Source organism: Urocampus carinirostris, chromosome 5 (assembly GCF_059441175.1).
Source record: "Urocampus carinirostris isolate Australia breed hairy pipefish chromosome 5, RoL_Ucar_1.0, whole genome shotgun sequence".
Lineage (NCBI taxonomy): Eukaryota > Metazoa > Chordata > Actinopteri > Syngnathiformes > Syngnathidae > Urocampus > Urocampus carinirostris.
The window spans coordinates 38,028,809-38,049,940 of NC_142353.1; the positions used below are offsets into that span (position 1 = coordinate 38,028,809).

At 39.8% G+C, this 21,132-nt stretch overlaps 2 protein-coding genes and 1 pseudogene across 3 annotated transcripts; 2 read left to right on the forward strand and 1 right to left on the reverse strand.

The window, feature by feature from the left end:
* Window positions 1-786: 786 nt before the first annotated feature.
* Window positions 787-5,536, reverse strand: LOC148366267 (uncharacterized). The gene is made up of 2 exons (XM_088336755.1): window positions 5,090-5,536; window positions 787-2,744 (listed from the first exon to the last, which is right to left on the reverse strand). Exons 1-2 carry the CDS (start codon window positions 5,184-5,186, stop codon window positions 1,615-1,617), a joined length of 1,227 nt encoding a protein of 408 aa, XP_088192881.1. The 5' UTR covers window positions 5,187-5,536; the 3' UTR covers window positions 787-1,614.
* On the forward strand, window positions 5,528-10,038 carry LOC148366268 (uncharacterized). The gene is made up of 2 exons (XM_088336768.1): window positions 5,528-5,786; window positions 8,271-10,038. Exons 1-2 carry the CDS (start codon window positions 5,666-5,668, stop codon window positions 9,050-9,052), a joined length of 903 nt encoding a protein of 300 aa, XP_088192894.1. The 5' UTR covers window positions 5,528-5,665; the 3' UTR covers window positions 9,053-10,038.
* Window positions 10,039-12,020: 1,982 nt separating this feature from the next.
* LOC148366269 (uncharacterized) lies at window positions 12,021-18,192 on the forward strand (annotated as a pseudogene). Its single transcript, XR_015850564.1, has 2 exons — window positions 12,021-12,435; window positions 17,002-18,192. The product of XR_015850564.1 is annotated as an uncharacterized LOC148366269 (transcript).
* The last annotated feature ends 2,940 nt before the right edge of the window (window positions 18,193-21,132 follow it).

Here is a 21,132-nt window from a genome sequence, read left to right on the forward strand (position 1 = left end):
TAGCTCGTGTGCCGGCTCCTCCCATAGGCGTGCCAGGAAACGCCCCCACGCCTCGATGTCTGGACCCAGAGCGTTTATCAAATCAGTGCCTGGCGTCCTGCGTCTGGCCTTCTCCGTCAGAGTCCTGTTATCAACAAAACTAAACAAAACATTCGCATTCGGAACGGCATGACCTGAAGCTCACTCAGTGAAAATCTTCATTGCACTCGATAAATGTAATTTGTATTTGATTGTACAAAATCCCTTAGAGTCAAATGTATAAAATCCTTCAACATGTTTGCCAAAAATTCTGTGCTTGCATTTGCTCCTTTGAGTTTGTTGTTTCTGTATGAGCCACAACCATGATCTCGCCTTTTCCTCCCAAATAAGTAAAAACTTCGGGTATGCTCCAGGCTCGGTCCCTCAAACCAGGGTTATTGGTAGGGATCGGGCTGATTCAGGCTTTTAATACCCTTGGGCCTGTGTCAGGCTGGATTTTCTAGACCCGATCTTACTTCTATTCACCAAGCTATAACACAATTTATTTATTGGGAAAAAGAATAAATTTATTTTATGTGCTGCATACATTTTCTTGTGCGAAGAGATGTGAGATCACGGCAAAATTGTCCAGACACGCAGCCGAGAGGGAACAGTGGTCTTGAATTTAAGGAGAAAAAACACATTTTATACTACGCTATAGTAGGGGTTCCATGAATGCACATACGGAACTGGTGTGGAGTTCAGTAGCTCTAACTAGGGTTAGGAACCACTGATCTAGGAAAAAAAGACAACAGGTGTCAAGCTGGATTTATGCACGTGGGATGTCGCTAATCTCCCAACATTTTATTGACAAAGTTTGCATCTAACTTAAATGTTCTTCAACATTCCAAACGTAAATGTTTAACAGGGAAGTAAAAATAAGCAGCTGTTGAGAAAAGACCGAACCTGTTGATGTTGAAGATTAGCACTTTTTTTGACTAATATAGACACACAAACTCTTGCTATCCATGCATGAAGATTTCTTATTTGAATTGTTGTAGAATAACAGTGCACATGAATTAATTCAGGAAAAAAAATGAACAAGAATGGATATGTGAGTGTACAGGACAACATTGGAAACAAAAATCAAATTTCATGATGTACAATACAATCAATACACTTTTACACGAGTCATTTATAAAACCCGGAGATGGTATTAATATGAACATGTGAAAAAAATGGCTTTTGATTGTAATATTGTATTTGTGAATGAATAAGAACATCTTAAGGGTAACAACAGTACCGTATGTTAGTGAACAGTGTCTCAAGAGGAATACACTTGATGTGACACACACAAAACTGTGACATGTGAATGAGGCGGGTTTCAAAGTCGATAATAACAAAACAAAATTTTGCAATATTTCGAAAAAGAATCGTCTTTTGCTCATTTTAATCTGGTCAATGTCAGATTTTGAACAGCAATATACATGACAAGTACAGTTTCGTTCAAATAAGTATAAATGTTATTTCTAAATGGGAAATACAAAAGTGAGGCCTTAACAAGCTCTGGTGATTGAATGTTATTCTCAGCATCTTGCTTTTGACTTAACTTTAGCATTCCTTGGGATTTTTTAAGCAGATTGAGTAGAAAAAAGGTTACTCGCCATTGTGAATGATCATGTGTCTTTGTAATTGTCTCTTTTTAGCATATTTATAACCACTGACTGAGGAAGAAAAAGGTTTATCACCTGTGTGGGTTCTTGTGTGCCTTTTTAAGCTCCCACTCTGGGAGAATTTTTGACCACAGACAGAGCAGGCAAAGGGTTTCTCACCTGTGTGGATTCTTGTGTGAACTTTAAGATCCCCTTTTAAAGAGAATTTTTGACCACAAATTGAGCAGACAAAAGGTCTCTCGTACGTGTGGGTTCTTGTGTGTCTTTTTAAGTGTTCCCTCTGGCCAAATGTTTTACCACACAGGGAGCAGAGAAAAGGTTTCTCGCCCGTGTGGGTTTTTATGTGGACTTCAAGATTCCCCCTCAAAGAGAATTTTTGACCACAAACTGAGCAGATAAAAGGTTTCTCACCCGTGTGGGTTATTGCATGCCTTTTTAAGTGCCCACTCTGGCCGAATGTTTTACCACACAAATAGCAGGCAAAAGGTTTTTCACCTGTGTGGGTTCTCGCGTGCTTTTTCAAGTTCTCGCTCTGGGTAAATTTTTCACCACAAACAGAGCAGGCATAAGGTTTCTCACCTGTGTGGGTTCTTGTGTGCCTTTTTAAGTGCTCGCTCTGGGCAAATTTTTCACCACAAACTGAGCAGGTAAAACGTTTCTCACCGGTGTGTACGAACATATGTGTTTTTAAATTAGACTTCCATTTAAACGTCTTTTCACACTGAACACATTTGTAGGATTTGCCGTCAGTGAGACACGTCGATTGTTCATTGACGTCAGTGTCAGCTGAGTGTAATGTGTTGTCGCCATCTGACATGGGAGCCAACCACTTGCTCACATGTGAGCCTTCACGATGCTCATCATCATCTTCTCTTGTCATGTGTTGACTTGAGCTGCGTCTTGAAGGCTCATTCCAAGTTTTGTTCTCATGTTGATCTTCAACCATTAGTTGGGCCTCGGTCAATGGCAACTGTTGAAAATCTTCCTCCTCTTTAATGATCAGTAGAAGCTGCTCCTCCTCTTTAACATGAACAGGTTCTGAGTCTTCCTCCTTTTTCACACAAGGCAACTCCTGCCTTTGCCGACAAGAAGGAAAATATTTTTCACTGACATCTGCGGGAAACAATAACAATAATTTTACATTACTCAATAAAAACAAATAATACATCGTTGGGATTTTTTTCTCTCCAAGGTGTTTCAGTTCACCAAACACATTTTATTACCACTAAGGGAAACAGGGACACACACACACACACACCCAGAGACAGGCATTAAAAGGGTGAGAAGGGTGTGGAGGAGATATGTTCCGGTACACAATATTGAGCTCTGTCGACCCACACTGTGTTTCAGAAATCTGCAGGAGGCCTCACTCACACATACCCCTTGGGAGTATTGCACAAAACCAAGATAAAAGATTGAGCATGGATATGTTTTATATCTTGGCTATATTTAGCCTTGTGTCGGTTGCATGAAACCAGGTTAAATTTAGCTCATCTCAGTTACGACAGGTATTTGTTTTTTACAGCTAGCCTGCTCCAGACAAGGATAACAATCAGGCGGAGATTATCCCAAGAGATATATCTGGCTCTCCTACTGTCAATTGAATGGGTTTTACATCGACATTTTTCATATTGTTGCATTTTTTAAATTATATTGCATAAAAAATAGCATATAAGCTATATTGTCATTTCATTAAACTTTGTTGACTGTATAATTGCAAGTCGTTTTATAGCCATTCCTGTAGTTCATGTATTTCTTTCAGGCCATGTTCTTATCTCTATCTTAACTAAGAATGCTTGTGAAATGGCCCTCAGAGCTTTTATGAATATGTAAATTATAGCTGGTTTTAATATTTTAAAGTGACAAAAAAAACATGAAAAGGAGTTTAGGTCCAATCCCCATTCCTCGCCAAACGGAGAAAATTTGGTTCTTTATGAAGGAATAATGAAATAAAACAGGCAATTATTCCCGTCCGCGCAAACTACTCCGACTTTAATTAGGCCCAATGTTTTGCCTATATCCGACCCACCCCTGCAAAATCTGACTTCCCTTCGCATAAACGGGCAGTCGGGCACTATGCACCACATTAGAGGCAACCCAATGTAGGTAAACAGTATAATATTCACGATCATGACTAGTGTTGCAAAGGTAGGCTTTCTTTAGTGTACTATAGTAGCCTTACTGTAATGCATGTTTCTTGTACATGGTGGTTCACTGAACGCTGTAACCAGAGGACAATTGTGAGTGAGACACCCACCAAAACCTGACTCCGTACTAACTTCTGAGAGAAACATATGAATCACTTCAAAATCACAGTGGAGACATATTGAGATCGGTGAAGCGTACCATAGAAGTCACAAGTCTTTAGCTCAAACAGGGACAACTTTAGCGGGAGGGTGAGCTTTTGGCAACACCTGCCAAAATCTGACTCCCCTAGCTTCTGAGAGAAAAGTCTGAAAACCTTCAAAATCACTGTGGTGACCTATCATACAATAAAAGCTACCATAGCACACCAAATAAGGCCTACCTGTGTACAAATAGTCGTGATATTGGATATTATAGTGTTTACCTACATTGGGTCACCTCCAGTGTTGTTGAATTTTGCATATGTCCTAATAAATTCAATGTATAGACTACGATCACTTTTTTTGTTTTAATCAATATTCCTTCATAAACATATTGGTTAGCGCTTGTGCGGCACAGTTCATGTCATGGGAACCTGTCGTGGGTTCAAATCCAGCTACCGGACTTCCTGTGCGGAGTTTGCATGTTCTCCCCGTGCTTGCGTGGGTTTCCTCCGGGCACTCCGGTTTCCTCCCACATTCCAAAGACATGCATTTCAGGTGAATTGGCCGGTCCAAATTGTCCCTAGGTGTGAATGAGCGAATGAGTTGTCTGTCCCTGTGTGCCCTGCGATTGGCTGGCAACCAGTTCAGGGTGTCCCCTGCCCACTGCCCGATGATTGCTGGGATGGGCTCCAGCCCCCCGCGACCCTACTGAGGATAAGCGGTACGGCTAATGAGATGAGATGAACATATTATAAAGACTACTGAGAAGCATTGTTCAAGCAAAAGGGAGTCAAATTTTGCAGGGGAGTCAGATTTAGGCACAACACCAGCTCACACTCCGAAATCTCATGACTCATTTCTCCTCAGATCTACACAATTCACGTATGTCAGTTTTTTATTTCAAAAAGGCTAATTTCGCCAAAAGGTGCGAGATGTTCATGCCTGTTGAGAGCAAAAATCTCGAAACAAACATGCACGAGTCTTGAGATTTCGCGTAACATGTGTTCATAACATTAGGCCTCTACGCTGTCAGAAATAAAAGATCGTAACAATTTGAGAATCCATTTACACTTTCATCTTAAATTAAGTGTAATCCATTGAGAATAAACGCATCAGCCATTTCAATTAAGACTTCGTAACAAAAATAACAAATGGGGGAAAAAAGCCAACCTGCACTGTCCGAGACTCCATGAAGCTGCTCGCAAAAAGGGTCAGACAGTCGGCGTCGTGGCTCCTCTTCGTACTCGATTTTCATTGTTTCACACATTTCCAAGACACTTGAATTGTTTCTTGGTCTTTATTGATCAGAAATGTTTTAGCAGCTTCCAAATTTAGCCGTCGTAAACTAAGGAAGAGGCAAGTTAGGCTAGGCTAACAGCCTAGGCTAATCTAACGAAACCAATGCGTGAAAGTTTTGATCTAAGGAAATCGGGACGAGTCCAAGCAAGTGGGGACTTTGGTTGATTTGATTTTGATTAAGTGCGTGTAAAATATCTCTTGGTGGCTTCTTTGACAACTGGGCTTCGCTTGTTTGTTGCTGGAGTGCAAAGTAAATCAGTCTGGTAAGTATCCCGATCTTGTTTAATTCTGCGCATGCGCCAAAGCTCGCACATGCGAAGAATGAATCCTGTGGGTAAGGATGCCTCCATCGAGAAGCTAAGCTTGCTAGCTAGCCGCTAAAGGAGACGCGTTTAACGTCTCTTTGACTTATTAGGGGTCAATTTTCAGCTTTTGGGCGTTGTGGGAATGAGTGCAAAAGGCAAATTTAAGCATGAGGAAGAGTTTTGGGGAGCGCAAGGTGAGACCGAGCGACAACTTCAACTGGACGGGATTTGCAAGCTGCCTCGTATTTTATTGAACAGAGCAGGTTTGTTTCTTTTTGCAGTTTGTACTTTATAGTTGGATTTATTCGTAAGCAGTCTTTACTTGCGTACTCTCGCTCTGCCTTCAAAATCATTTAATTGCACGTTTTCATTTTTTTGTGCATGTTGAGTCTTAAAAAATGGCTAAAAGCCACGGAAGTGAAGCGTTTTGTCCATCCATCCATTATCTGCACTGCTTATCCTCAGTAGGGTCGTGGGGGTGCTGGAGCCTATCCCAGCCATCCTCGGGCAGTGGGCAGGGGACACCCTGAACTGGTTGCCAGCCAGTCTCAAGGCACACAGGGACAGACAATTTGCTTGCTCATTCACACCTACGGACAATTTGGACCGGCCAATTAACCTAACATGCATGTTTTTGAAATGTGGGAGGAAACTGGAGTGCCCGGAGGAAACCCACGCAAGCACGGGGAGAGCATGCAAACTCCACACAGGAGGTTCGATCTCATGACCTCAGAACTGTGCCGCACACGCGCTAACCACTGCCGTGCTGCCCAGTAAAGCGTTTTGGGTTTCATTAAAATGCTATTGAATCTATTTGGTTATATTGTTCATTTAAATGTATTATATTTCTGGTTTAAACTCAACAATTATTTTACCCAATTAATTTGTGGAATTTTTCATCTTAATCTGAATTTTGGCTTGTATTTTGGGTGATATGGTGAGTCCTAAAGTCAGACTTGTTCAGACCCACTGCTCTACACAGTCTCCTGTGATGATGATTGGATCTGGGTCTGTGATTTTCCTTCTGAAACTGAATATGACTTCCTTGGACTTTGAGGGGTGCAGTATGAGTTATTTTCTTTTCTGAAACACCACTTGGTCAGTGCTACATCTCCTACCTGTAGGCACCCTCATCCCCATCAAAGTTGAGGCCGACCAAGGTAGTGTTGTCAGCAAAGTTAGCAATTGTATTTGTAGGGTGGGTCGGTGAACATTCAGAGGTGTAAGCGGTGAACAGCAGAGGGCTAGGCACACACGCTTTGGGGGCGCTAGTATTCAAGTGTTAAGGTGGAAAAGTCATGGTGGCCAACTTTCACCAACTGTGGGCGGTTCGAAATAAAGTCCATAATTCAGGGGCAGATGGTGGAGAGCCCTTAGTGGGAAAGTCCTCCCCACCCCCAGGATGACGGTGTTGAACGCTGAGCTGAAGTCCGGGAAGTGAATCCTGACATAGTACCCCGTATTGCTCCAGGTGGCTCAGCAAAGTATGGAGTGTGTTGCTTATGGCATCATCCGTATAAAGGTTTTCCCTTTAAACAAACTGATAAATGAATGAATGAAAACTTTATTCGAACATCAAAATAGAAACAATAACTCAATAACAAAATAACGTTACATAATATGGTTGAAAAGGGGTAGTAAGAAGCAAATGCTTATATTACCTACCCCTTCATCTTCTCCACCAAATATACCAAAGATATAACAACAATTGTAATGATATTAATAACAACAGTTTTGATATAAGAATAGCAACAATAAAACAAAGTTAACTAGACGCACTATTCCCAATCTCCCGCACCACTCATACCCCACCCTCCTCATCTCTGTATTCCGCCAAGAATGTTCCTTTGTATCTAAACCTGAACAAGTGAATAGTTGGACACCGCTTGATCTCGTCTTGCAAACCGTTCCAAAGCTTGACTCCACACACAGACACACACATACTTTTCCTGGTGGTTCTCACCTTTGGGATTATCAATTCACTACAGCGCCTTAAGTTATAATTTCCCTCTTTCTGAATTAATAATTTACGGATGTTTTCTGGCACTATGTTTTTGTTGACCTTAAATAGCAGTTGTGCAGTGAAAGATTTTACTAACTCATCAAATTTTAATAATTTGGACTGCAGGAATAAAATATTAGTATGATCTCGATATCCTACCCTGTGTATGGTTCTAATGGCACGTTTGATGTGGATCAAGTGTGGAAGGTAGGGAATTTTGGATGTGCTGGAACACCAACGTCTCAAGGCATTTTATGACCGCAGGAGTGAGTAAGTGCAACAGCCCTGCAGCCATTGAGGGTGACAACTGATGATGGGTTGATGGTGAAGGTCTTGAGGCAGGATGGAAGGATAGCCTGTGACAGGGTTTTGGTTGAAGAGTGAGGAGAAGACCCCAGCCAGCTGGTCAGAACAATCTCCAGCTAACCTCCCTGGAACTCCATCCAGACATGTTTTATCTGCTTGACCATGGTTATTGAAAACAACTGCCCTGTTATTACTTCTGTTATGTAATCATACGTCATTGTATTTTGACTTGCTGCGGCTTATTTTGTGTAGTAAAAAATAAACACGTCCCTTGTGGACAACGTAATGTGGGCCAACATCACCCAGGCTTGAGTTCCAGTGGCTCCTAAGAAAATTGAATTTGAGAGCCCTGATTTATAACATAACAATCTTGTTGATTTTGAGTTCGTCATATCTTCCATTGTAAAGCGTAATGTATAATTTTTATGATTTCCCGCAGATGTCAGTGAAAAATATCTTCCTCCTGGTCAGCAGGAGCCGGAGTTGCTTGGCGTTAAGAAGGAGGAGGAGCAGTTTCTACCAAACATTAAAGAGGAGGAAGATTTTCAACTGTTTCCTGTGACTGAGGTTCATCTGAAGACTAAAGTTCAAAAGGATGAGGTAAATTGGAAGGCGGCTCCTAGCAGCAGCTCATGTCACAGGACAAAAGAAGGCAATGACGAGTATAATGGGATGTCACAAACTGACAGCCGGCCAGTTTCAGATGGCGACGACACATCACATTCGGCTGACACTGATGTCGACGAACAATCGAGATGTCGCACCGACAGGAAATCCTACAAATGTGTTCAGTGTGGAAAAAAGTTTAAATGGAAGTCGATATTGAAAAAGCACATGATAGTTCACACGGGTGAGAAACGTTTTGCATGCTTAGTTTGCGATCAAAAATTTGCTTACAAGGACAACTTGAAAACTCACACAAGAACCCACACGGGTGAGAAACCTTTTACCTGCTCAGTGTGCGGTGAAAAATTTGCCCGCAAGGAATCTTTAATATTTCACACTAGAACCCACACAGGTGAAAAACCTTTTGCCTGCTCAATTTGCGGTAAAACGTTTGCCCAGAGGGAGCATTTAAAAAGGCACACAAGAACACATACAGGTGAGAAACCTTTTACCTGCTCATTTTGTGGTAAAACGTTTGCCCAGAGGGAGCATTTAAAAAGGCACACAAGAACACGTACGGGTGAGAAACCATTTTCCTGTTCAGTTTGTGGTTAACAATGTGTTCGCAAGGTATCTTTGAAAAATTACACATCGGTGAGACACCTTTTTCCTGCTTAGTTTGTCTCAAAAACTTCTCTGAGGGGGAATCTTGAAACTCACTCGAAAGCCCGCATGGGTGAAATATAATTTACCTGCTCAGTTTGAGGCTGAAGATTTCTTATGAAAAAGAATCTTAAGAACATATTTGAACTAAAACTGGCAATCAGCCTTTAATCTGCTCAATTCTAGTGAAAACGAAACGCCTGATCCCTGGTGCCATCACCCTCATAAACAATCAGTCTGCCCTCTTTGTTTGACTGTCATATAAGTTTGTCTTGCTGCTGTTTTGTTATGTAATGCCTGATGATTTCCCCCAGTACAGTCGGTGGAAGTGAATTTTCCTCAGGGGACGAATAAATTAAATCTAATTAAACTCTTAAGGAAAGCTAAAGCTAATAGTCACAAGTGTGCTGTTGAAAACAATTCTAATCACTAAAGCTTGATCTTGTTTTTGTATTTCCCATTTAGAAGTCATATCTATCACTAAGTGAACAAAAAACAGTGCTGTTGTCATATATGATTAAAATTTTGCAATAACCCATTTAAAATAAGCAAAATACAGTAGTTTTCTTGTTTATTATTATTCTGACTTAGGATATCTTTTCATTTACAAATGCAAGTATGGCAATCAAAAAAACATATTTCGCATTTTGTCTGCGTTCATGCTATCTTTCGGTCGTACTAACTACTCCAGTAAAAAAAATCTGTCTCTATGTACATATTTATTTAGTATTAATTTAAAATAAATAATTTATGTGAACCTCTAAAATTTTGTTTTTGTGTTCAATTTCTGTACACTCACATATTTATTCTTCTTGTTCATTTTTTTGCTCAATCAATTCAAACAGAATATTATGTACATTTTCAGAAAATTGATTGAAAAAAATGTTTCACGCATGGGCAGCTTGAGTCTGTTTGTTTATATTATTCATAAAAATGTTTTATCCTAAACATCCATGGTTTCTGTCTTTTCTCGATAGCCACTTAGTTTTACTTTTCTTCTTGAATTAGTCTCCTGAAATATCAAAAAATTCCATTTTTTTCCCCAAAAGTATCACATTTAGTCCAGCCTCAATTTTATGCACGGGTTAACCATCTTTGTTTTATTGGCTTTAGTGCTCCGCTCCCTTTATTTCCAGTAATCCATTATGCATGTGTATGTTATAGACTTATTATCTATCTATCTATCTAGACATCTAGACATCTAAGCAATAACCCCTTGGTGGGAGGTGGCTACAGTCAAGAACGCACTCCCATTCACCAAACGATCATTCTATTTTGCTCTTCCCAACCTGACACCGAACATAAAGCCCACAGCACAACACGGGGTGAATTGCTGTGCCATGCAACCCTCCATCAGCAGAGAGGCCCGTCAGCATACACTGTTTTACCTCCTCCGCATCATATGGTTCAATTCCATCATGGCCCCCCACTTCCCCAAGCAGGCCACCCTGGAGGCTAGGTACCCGCGTTCGAGCTGCGTCAATGTCAGTCATTCATGCTTGGAGGAAAAAAATGGCTTAGCCATTACCCAAAAATGGAGAAAGAAATCTTCGAGTGTTTTGAAGACAAAATGGATATGGAGTGTCCCAGCAGAGGTAGTTTGCAAGCCCTCAAGATTGCACAAGCCAAGAAATATGAAGGCTTAACTACTTTCACAGGTTGGTGGTCATGCTTTCTTCTGTTTATTTGATAAAAACGGCTATTTTTAAGCTGTTTTAGGGGGTCAGCTTCAATGTGAGTACAGTATATATGTTTCACAGATCCCTTAATTGCACTGGTTGTAGGGGCACCAATGAGGACGCAACTCTCGACAGCCGTCTCCACTGTTGACGGTCCCTGGTCTGTTCTTGGGTCATGGAAAAGTTAGTTACTTTCACAGTAACACGCTAATTTTGGGTGTCAGTAATCCGGGTGATAACGCAATTAGTTCAAATGAAGTTAGTAGTAACTAAGTAATTACTTTTTTCAGTAACATGCCCAATACTGTATACTGATACGTCACTCCCATGGGCCCTGATATGGACGATCATGGAGCACACTCTTACTAATGAAGAACAAAGTTTGGGTTTTAAGGTAAGCTAACAAAATATGCTACAGTTCATATAATGTTGTTTGCTCTTTGAAAAAAAAATTATGTTCATTTATCTTTAAATCTGACTGTGCCTCTTCCACACACGAACCTATCTCATATATTATTTATTGAATGACACTAAGACGCGATAAGTAATAGACCATGTCCCTTTAGGATTACGGTTCCTATGGAAAAAACGTAAAGAGAATATGACTCTAAAGTTGAAGCCAAAATAAAGCTTTATTGACAATCTTATCATCATAGCCAAATTCTAGTCAGGTCAAGTCACATTTATTTGTATAGCCCTTTATCACAAGCAGTCTCAAAGGGCTGCAAAGACCATAAACAAATTAAAATTTAGACAAATCAATAAATAAAAGAACAAAAATTCAAATAGAATAAAAATAAAATAAAAACAAAACAAAGGGAAATGAAAACAAAAATACCCCGAGAAGAAACTAAAAGAAAAAAAAAAGAAAAAATAAAAATAAAATAACATTAAGTGCAAAATCCCTCATAGAAAAATATGTTTCAGTGCTTTCAATGTGTCGTAAAACAATACATTTTGTCCATAAAGTTTTCCCAAAACCATAAGGTAATTAAAACCAATACCATTTGTGAACAGTTTGGTATTTTTACGGTATGTAAATTATACCCCGCCCCATCGCCACCTGGGCATGTATATTTATTTATTTTTTCCAGTATTTGGATTGTTAGTACAATTTGGTTACACTATTAACACGACTTGATGTGAAATTTTGTGTGGACATTTTATGCGTTTTGTTCAATAATGGATTTTAAAAAACCGTCGCAAAAATTGGGAGTGACGCATTTCCGGTAAAAACATTTTCTACCATCACTCGCCAGGAAGCAGTCTCTTATTATTTTACTGGCATCGTTATTACTTAATCGAAGTAAAACTCAACAATTGCATTCCATTTTCTTGCCTTAGACTCGTTTATGGTTCTATCAAAACTGTTTGAATCGTCTTTCTTTCCAACTTTCGGCTATTGGTTTGGTTAGCTTAGCCTATTAGCCTAGCTTATTTTTTTCTGATCTCGCTCCCTTGAGTTTATGACGGCTGATCTCGCAAGTTATAAGAAAGGAAGATTTATATTTTCAATAGTTTGACTCGGCAGAGACCAAGACGAGCTTTAGAGTGGGAAAATGTGCGAAACAACAAAAGTCGAGTACGAAGATGGGCGACAACGTCGACTATCGGACGCTTTTTGCGAGCAGCTTCAAGGGGTGTCGGACAAAGCAGGTTTGTCGTTTCATTCCTTGTTATTTTTCTTACATAGCCCTAATATAAATTGCCAGTGTGTCTACGTTTTTATTTTAGTTGGGTTTAAAGTGTTTCGGTTCTCGATTTTTTTACTTCTTTAGATTTTTTTTCCTCCTGATTTCATGGAGGCCTAATGCTACGACGCACCGAAGACGAAATCTCGCGTGGCGCCGCAAGACTCGAGCGTGTTTTGGTTATGCCTTATAGAAAATAATGGAAATAATCTATCTATCTACCCTGGTCATATCCCTCGAGAGGGGTGACAGACAGCAAGACAAACACATACAAAAATAAAAAAGTAAAAAAAGGGGAAAAGTAGAAAAAAACCACACACCAAAATGTTTGGACCATGGCCAACCCAAATGCCCAAACACCCAAACAAGTTAAGTACCTCGGCACCCAAGTCGGTCATGCTTTCGTCCCTTCAGATGAAATAGGACACAAGAAAGCGGCCATGTCACTCGGGTCAGAGTGTCACAACACACTCTTCTGTTCTGGGCCCGACAGCTTTCACTGGTTTACCCCTGCCGCATCATACGGGTGCCCTGCCCATCCTTTAGAACACGTCCAACATCCCACTATTCTTTCACAACACCTCTCCACTCATTCCTGTCACCAACTTATTTTTGCATTTTGCATAATGAGGGTATGTTTACGCTAATTTAATTTGAGCACAAGCCAAGAAGTTGCAGTCTTCTTCAGCGTATATATTCCACCAGTCTAAATCTTACCTTTGGTACTCGAGCGCCGCTGGCGGCCGTTAGAGAAATTACATAAATTGGCTGCATCACTGAATAAGCTGCAGGGTTGAACGTTTGGGAAAAAAGTAGCGGCTTATAGTCCGGAATTTACGGTAGCTATAATTCATTGTTGGTTTGTGTGGGTTCAATAATGATAAGGACAATTAATCAATCCTTTTTATTATTAACAATACAATCATGTGTTGTTAATAAATATATAGTTTATAAAACATACACTAATAATTATGGTAATGTTATTATTGCTTTAATTATTACAAAAGATCTATCCAACACCAGTAGTAGCAAACATGGGAGCCAACACAATTCACCAACTTTCCCTACTTACACTTACTAAGGCATTCTGCATTCAAGCGAATCTAAACCAGATCACCAAGATAACTTACCGGATATGAAATGGCCACAGCAAGAACGGACACTGGTAATCATGTCCTTGGTCCAGTCAGTGTTTCAATGGTTTGCAACAACAGACTCCTACAGTGCTTTTGAAAAAGTTTCATCTAGGAATTGCAAAAAAACGTGTTCCTTAAAATTTGGATTTGTGTATCCTGACACACAACAGATGGGCATGTTGATTTTGTAATTCTTGAAAACTCAACATACAAATCTTTCCTTGCTCTATTCAAACTCATTCCAGCTCCTGCTGTTTTCTCAGCAATGCGCACACATGTTGTGGAGATCCGGTGAGGACGCAGACTGGAAAGGGGTGTATAGGGGGGGAGATATTTGTCTCAAAAATATTATTACACGTATTGTTTAGATGCACTAATACATTCGTGATTTACTCTAGATTTTAAAAAAAACATATGTTGATAAACTCACTCGCAAAATTCGCATGCGTAAATTGAGGAGATATTTGAGGAGTTGGTTTTAAGGCCAGCCATGGCTGGGTTGAAAAATTCAAGAAAAGGACTGGCACTCTGTGTTTTGGCACAGGGGGACAGTGAGTGTCTCACAGAAAGTATTAAAGAGCGATGACACAGCCTTTAAAAAAAAAAAGATCCACGCAGGACACTCATCATTTGCTTAGGAGAACATGCTGCCAGGTCATAAGCGCATGAAATATCAGCTAACCTTAGCATTGTGTGCTCATGCCAGTGGTGACTGCAAAGTACTGCTGCTGCCATTCGGGGAACCTGTGTACATTTAAGGCTTATACAATCTTAAAAGAGGCTCCTAAAGTTTCAAAAGGGAGGCTACAGGTAATTTGGAGGGCAAATGGCAAGGCGTGGGTGACCTAGCAGTTTTCTGTTTAATGGGTAAATCTAGCATTTGGCCCTTCTGTGAAGCAATATCTCCAGGAGAATGGGATTCCCTTGAGATGTTTTCTTGTTTTGGACGAAGGTCCTGAGCACCCTCATTGTCTAGGTCAGTGTTTTTCAACCTTTTTTGTAGCAGGGCCTGTTTTTTTACAGTGGAAACATTTTGCGGCACACCACTAACCAAAAATGTTATAAAATGACACTGAACAGTATGTTTAACTACAATAATTTATAATACCACCAGTTTTTACATCACAGACACTTGACAATGACATATTTGCATAAAATGATTCATAAATGTTTTATAAAGTTTTAAAAAGGGACATTGGATAATTTCTCACGGCACACACAGTGGTTGAAAATCACTGGTCTAGAACAGGGGTCGACAACCTTTTTTACTTAAAGAGACATTTGGGACTGCCCCACAATGAAAAGAAACCACCTGGAGCAACAACCCATATTGACATCATTTGATGTATTATGCATGTGTATGCATTATGCTATGTGTAACAAACTATTGCAATAATGAAAATGAATTTAATAAACTGCTCCAGAGAACACAGAATTTCATTTCTGCATGCAACAAAAAGCATTTTACACTTGGTGAACAAAAAATGCAAACAGCCTGCAGTCATCTGTCCTCTTATTTATGAGATAAAAATGCTAATATTATCCACCAGCACTGAACAAACAATGCAGACCCAAAACATGCGCATCACGTGTACTGGAGTGTGCAGCCACTTGTCCCCCTGAATTAAAACAAAAGACTACATTATCACCATATATTATTAACCTGACTGGTAAACCAGTTTCATCAGCAGTGAAGGTAAAACAATCTACCCACGTAGCATTAAACGTTACGTTATCTTCAAAATTTTTCCCTTTTTGGATTTATCCATCATTTACATTCCAGGCAGGGGTCAAGAAATGGTTGTGTGCTGGAAAAACACCGTCTGTCAGACGCATACCTGCCAAGTACTCCGGTTTTGCCGTAATGAGTACAGTTTTCTTTAACCCAGTACGGTGTTACGGTTGGGTCACATGAACTACGGTTTTCTCATCTCATCTCATTAGCCGTACCGCTTATCCTCATTAGGGTCGTGGGAGGGCTGGAGCCCATCCCAGGCAGTGGGCAGGGGACACCCTGAACTGGTTGCCAGCCAATCGCTGGGCACACAGGGACAGACAACTCATTCGCTCATTCACACCTAGGGACAATTTGGACCGGCCAATTCACCTGAAATGCATGTTTTTGGAACGTGGGAGGAAACCGGAGTGCCCGGAAGAAACCCACGCAAGCACGGGGAGAACATACAAACTCCGCACAGGAAGTCTGGAGCTGGATTTGAACCCACGACAGGTTCCCATGACATGAACTGTGCCGCACAAGCGCTAACCACTGCGCCGCCGTGCTGCCCGAACTACGGTTTTCCCTTAAAAAAAAAAATCGTATAAACATTCCACCGCAAGATAGAGACAAAGTACCATTTTAAACAACGGCTATACCAGCACTCCAAGTCGTCTGGCAGTGCTGATATATCACCGCGCGAGGTTTATTTTTAGCTCAATTGGAGCACCGTAATTGGCAGCGGGAATTTAGGTCATTTGGATATCGTTAATTTTGCTAAAGTGAATCAACCCACGCATGTTTATGGCTTTTCAGTCCCTTATTATCTGCTTTTCAGCGAATAAAAATCTTCTGGCCTCGCATTTTCAATTGACACTGGTGTGCCTTGCTTCACTTTGAGAAGTGACTGATCCAATGGAGCAGTGACACATAGAAATGTGCCAGTGAAATTGTTTGCATGATATATTGAGATTTAGCCTTTAGTTTGTTTATTGCTTAAATATGTGCTGAAGTCAGTTAAGTGAAATGGGGAATTTCTAAGATGAACAGCATCTCTCCTGCACCCGTTCCTTTCACTCTCGTACATGCTCGGACTATAGTGTGATTTTATTTCGTTAATATATTTTTATCTTGTTACAGTATTTTTTTATGTTTAATTACTATTTAAATGGGTTTTTGGTGATTAGGAAGATGTGTTTAATAGCTATTTAGGGTTAACTTGGATGCTTTGGGGAGGTCAGGAACAGACCAACTATTTTTGAACCATATCATATGGGGAAATGTGTTCTTTACACAGCAATTCAAGCTATAAGAACAATCCTGAAACTAATTTAACTTGTATGAAGGTTCCACCGTAAACAGTACTGTAAAGTATGAAAACAAGTAATAAAGTGAAAAATGTGCTGACAATGTGAAAATGTTTAAACATACTGAAAAGAACGAAAGTACTCTCTTTAGTTCACTTTCCCTGGGTTTCGGTCCTTTGGACTGCCCTCCCAGGATAAATGTAGATGTCAGCCACTTTGACAGCGCATTTGTAAATACTACAAGCCTTTGTCACGTAGCTCGTTTGTGCCGGAAATATTTTGTGATAATTAACGTGATCATCTCAAATGTGAACATTTGCGTTTTGTCAGGATTGAGCAGTCTAATGTATAATTCATCTTGTTTCTTGCAGATGTCAGTGAAAAATATATTCTTCCTAAAGAGGAGGAAGACTTGGAAGCTGCTCAAATTAAAGAAGAGGAGCAGCTCCTATCACACATTAAAGAGGAGGAAGATTTTGAAGCGTTTCCTGTGACCAAGATCCATTTAAAGATTGAAGATCAGCAGGAAGAGAAAAATTGGAGAGAGCCTCTAAGCAGCAGCACAAGTCAACATAGAAGAAGAGAGGGCGATGACGACAGCTGGTTGGCTCCGATTTCAGATGGGGACGACACATCTCACTCTGCTGACACTGATGTCGAGGAACAGTCAAAAAGTCTTACTGGGGGGAAACCCTTCAAATGTGTGCATTGTGGGAAAACGTTTCAGTGGAAGTCCAAGTTAAAATATCATATGATTGCCCACGCGGTTGAGAAACCTTTTTCCTGCTCAATTTGTGGGCAACAATTTACTCAAAAGGGTTCTCTAAAGTATCATGCAAGAACACACACGGGTGAAAAACCTTTTGCCTGCTCAGTTTGTAGTAAAACATTCTCTGTTAGAGGGAGTCTTAAATCTCACATGAGAACTCACACGGGTGAGAAGCCCTTTTCCTGCTCAGACTGTGGTAAAAAATTCTCTGAGAGAAGGAATCTTGAAAGCCACACAAGAACCCACACGGGTGAGAAACCCTTCACCTGCTTGGTTTGTGGGCAAAAATTCTTTGCGAGAGGAACGCTTCAAAGGCACACAAGATTCCACACTGGTGAGAAACTGCTTGCCTGCTCATTATGCGGTCAAAAATTCTCGTATAGTGGGAATCTTAAATCTCACATGAGAACCCACACGGGTGAGAAACCTTTTTCCTGCTCAGTTTGTGGTCAAAAATTCTCTGAGAGAAGGAATCTTGAAAGCCACAAAGGAACACACACGGGTGAGAAACATTTCGCCTGCTCGGTTTGTGGTGAAAGATTCTATACGAGAGGGACTCTTAGAAGGCACACAAGAAACCATTCGGGTGACAAACCCTTTTCCTGCTCAGTTTGTGGTAAAAACTTTGCCGCCAAGGAATATCTAAAAGACCACATAAAAATTCACACACTTGAGAAACCCTTTGTCTGCTCCGTTTGTGGTCAAAGCTTTGCTCTCAAGAAATATTTAAAAGAGCACACAAGAATCCACTCAGGTGAGAAACCTTATGCCTGCTCAATTTGTAGTCAAAGGTTTGTCCACAGGGTAAGTTTAAAAAACCACACAAGAACCCATACGAGTAATTAATCTTTTTCTGCTCAATTTGTAAAAACTCCCAAGGAAAGCAAAATGCAACAGTTGTAAGTGTGCTGGTGAGAACACCAATAATCTCCAAAGCTTGTCATATCATTTTTGCATTCTCTATCACATTTATCACCAAACAACCTGTGTACTTGTTATGTATAAAGCTGTTAAAAATCTTCCATTAGCCAGTTTAAAATGAGAACAAGGCATTATTTTTTTTGAAATGTCAGTAGTATTTTGTCTGAGGTTTTTACTTAAATGTATAATTTACCACATTTTCCGAACTTATGAAACATGCAAAGCTCATTCCTATAGTTCAAAGCGAAGACAGGCAATAGTTCTTAAATTATTGGTCGATATGAATACTTTCTCGTTTATCAATATATAGAAGCTACTACTTACGTTTAAAAAGCTTCTCTTAACAGAAAAAAAAATACTAAATGGTAGTCAGTATGGCTTCAGAGAAAATATTCAATGTATAGGGTATTAATTGATATTTTAGAAGATATAACACTTGAAAAGGACAAGTTATATTTCATTGGTAATATATACTGCTCAAAAAATTGCAACAATATGGAACATGAGGAATTGTGCATCAAGTCATTTTTATAAAAATAGATTTCAATATGTACAGATTGGCAACAGCAATTCAAAATTTATGAGCATTAGCTACGGGGTCTGTGCTAGGACTTTTATATTGTGTCAATGTATATACTGTGTAGTAGTTGTTTTTGTGCCCGAATAAAAAAATCCACAATCTGAATAGTGTGTACTTGATAAAAAAAACAGAATTTGCCAAACTAGTAGAAAAGGTCATCAAATACATAAAACAAGGTATGTTCTTCAAAACACAAACACAGAACTGGAGGTGTAGTGGAAAAGAGTTAATAATAAGAAATTATTATTATTATTATTATTAACAGTACCAAAACCAACACCATATTTACGGAGCCAAGGATAGTAAAGTCTTCTGAAAGGTTAACTTATGTCCGTAAGCTACTGTAAATTTGAACTGGTCATCTGAGACACCATTTTTGTCCATTTAACTTTCTGTAATAAAAGGTATTTTACTTTTTACTGTAGGGATGATGCCCTCAGCCAACTCCGCCCACAAAACAATCCATTCACAAGAAGAGACCAGACTCCCCAGCTGTACATATAATAAAGATTTGAAACCCCGAAGTGTGCATATGTAATCAAAAGTTTAACAGTCTACGTCTGGTTGTCATGTTTATGTCCACTGCTAAATGATATTTTGCCTTTTATCAACAGTTGTTATTATGCTAATTCTAATCAACAAATTGGAAAACTTTATTTTGAAACGCATCAACAGGAACTCACCGGTTACCTGACCCGCCTCTGGTGACCGTGACTTCATCACATGTTAAAAGGGATGCGCCAACCACACGCTTAAAGGGGAGGCCTCCCTGGCCTGTGTCCATTTTGGGACAATTGTGATCAAGAAGGCCAAAATCCACTGCCTTGTCTCCTCAGCCAGGAAACATGGTGAAACCCAGCCATGTTTTCCCTTTCTCTATCCCTCCGTTGAAAAGGTACGATGGATGCGACAAAACGGATAGAGAGACTTATCGGAAGAAGTGGATTTTAACCAGCTTGCCGATTGCCCAAACTTTGTGCTCATTCAGATGTTCCTATGCACGGGGAACAATATTCTCCCAATCGGCTGGAACAAACTGACATGAGTTACTGACATGTATTGTGTCATGCAAGCAAAAAAAATGATAAATTATGGACAGTCAGTCTCAAAGTCACCAATCCACGTTTCTTTTTATTATTTTTGCCCAGCCTTTAGTAAAGAAAGATATAAGAAACAGAGAAAAATGGAGTAAAAAAGTAAAAAGACAAAACTGCAAAAAGAACAAAAAAGGCCAAAAAAGATAGAATCAAAAGAAAAAGGGGAAAGATGAGAAAATAATAAAAAAAAATGGAAAAAACACAGAACAAAAAGAAACAATAATAAAAGATAAGAAAAAGCGAAATTTAAGAAAGGGGGGAAAAAAGACGGGCTCTGTTTTTTGGGGAGAGGTTCCTGAAGCAGCAAGATGTCGGACAAACATGTCAGCTCCCTCTAATTGAGTCAGTATTTATGTAAAATAAATGCAAATTTCTCAGAGTATTTTAAAAAATGCAAGTGTATATGGTAGTTCATGTAATTTTTCTTATCCAAATTGATAGTTTTTCTTTAACGAATAAATGTTATTTCAAACCATAGGAGGCGCTGAATAGTACACACTGTTACCATGACAACGCACGCGTAAATTGGCCACTCGTTTACAAATACAGAAGGAGTCTATACAAAAGGTAAAATCAAAGGCACATGGTCTATTACTTAGCGCCTCTTAGTGGAAAAAAAAAACTTAGTTCATTAAAAATATATACGACTGAGGTTCATGTCTGGTGAGGACTCAGGGTTGTGGCTGCGGGGAAAGGAAAAGGAACTGGGGGCTTTTAAGCAACATCTAAGGAATCAGTGGAGTTGGCAGGGAGAATTCCCAGCCATTTCCTCACCACCAAGACATGTCCCTAGGTTATAAAAAGCAAACAAAATCAATGATCGGTAGTCCCCAGCTGATGGACCCAGTAAGGCTCAAGTGTTCAGGGTACACAAGCATTCCAAAGGTGCCAGAGGAGTTGCATCAGGCCAAAAAGCATGGCAGGAATACCACCAATCCCGCATTTCCAATTGAATTAAGCTTTATGAACACGCAACAAATAGCTTTTCCAGAATTTTTCACTGCCAAAAAGTATTTATATCAGCATATTATTATTTGAAAAAGTGACATTCTCCACCTTTAAAACCCCATTGTAATATTTAACGATGAAATGGCACTATTGTCAAATGCAAATAAAAATCAGTGCCACGAGCACA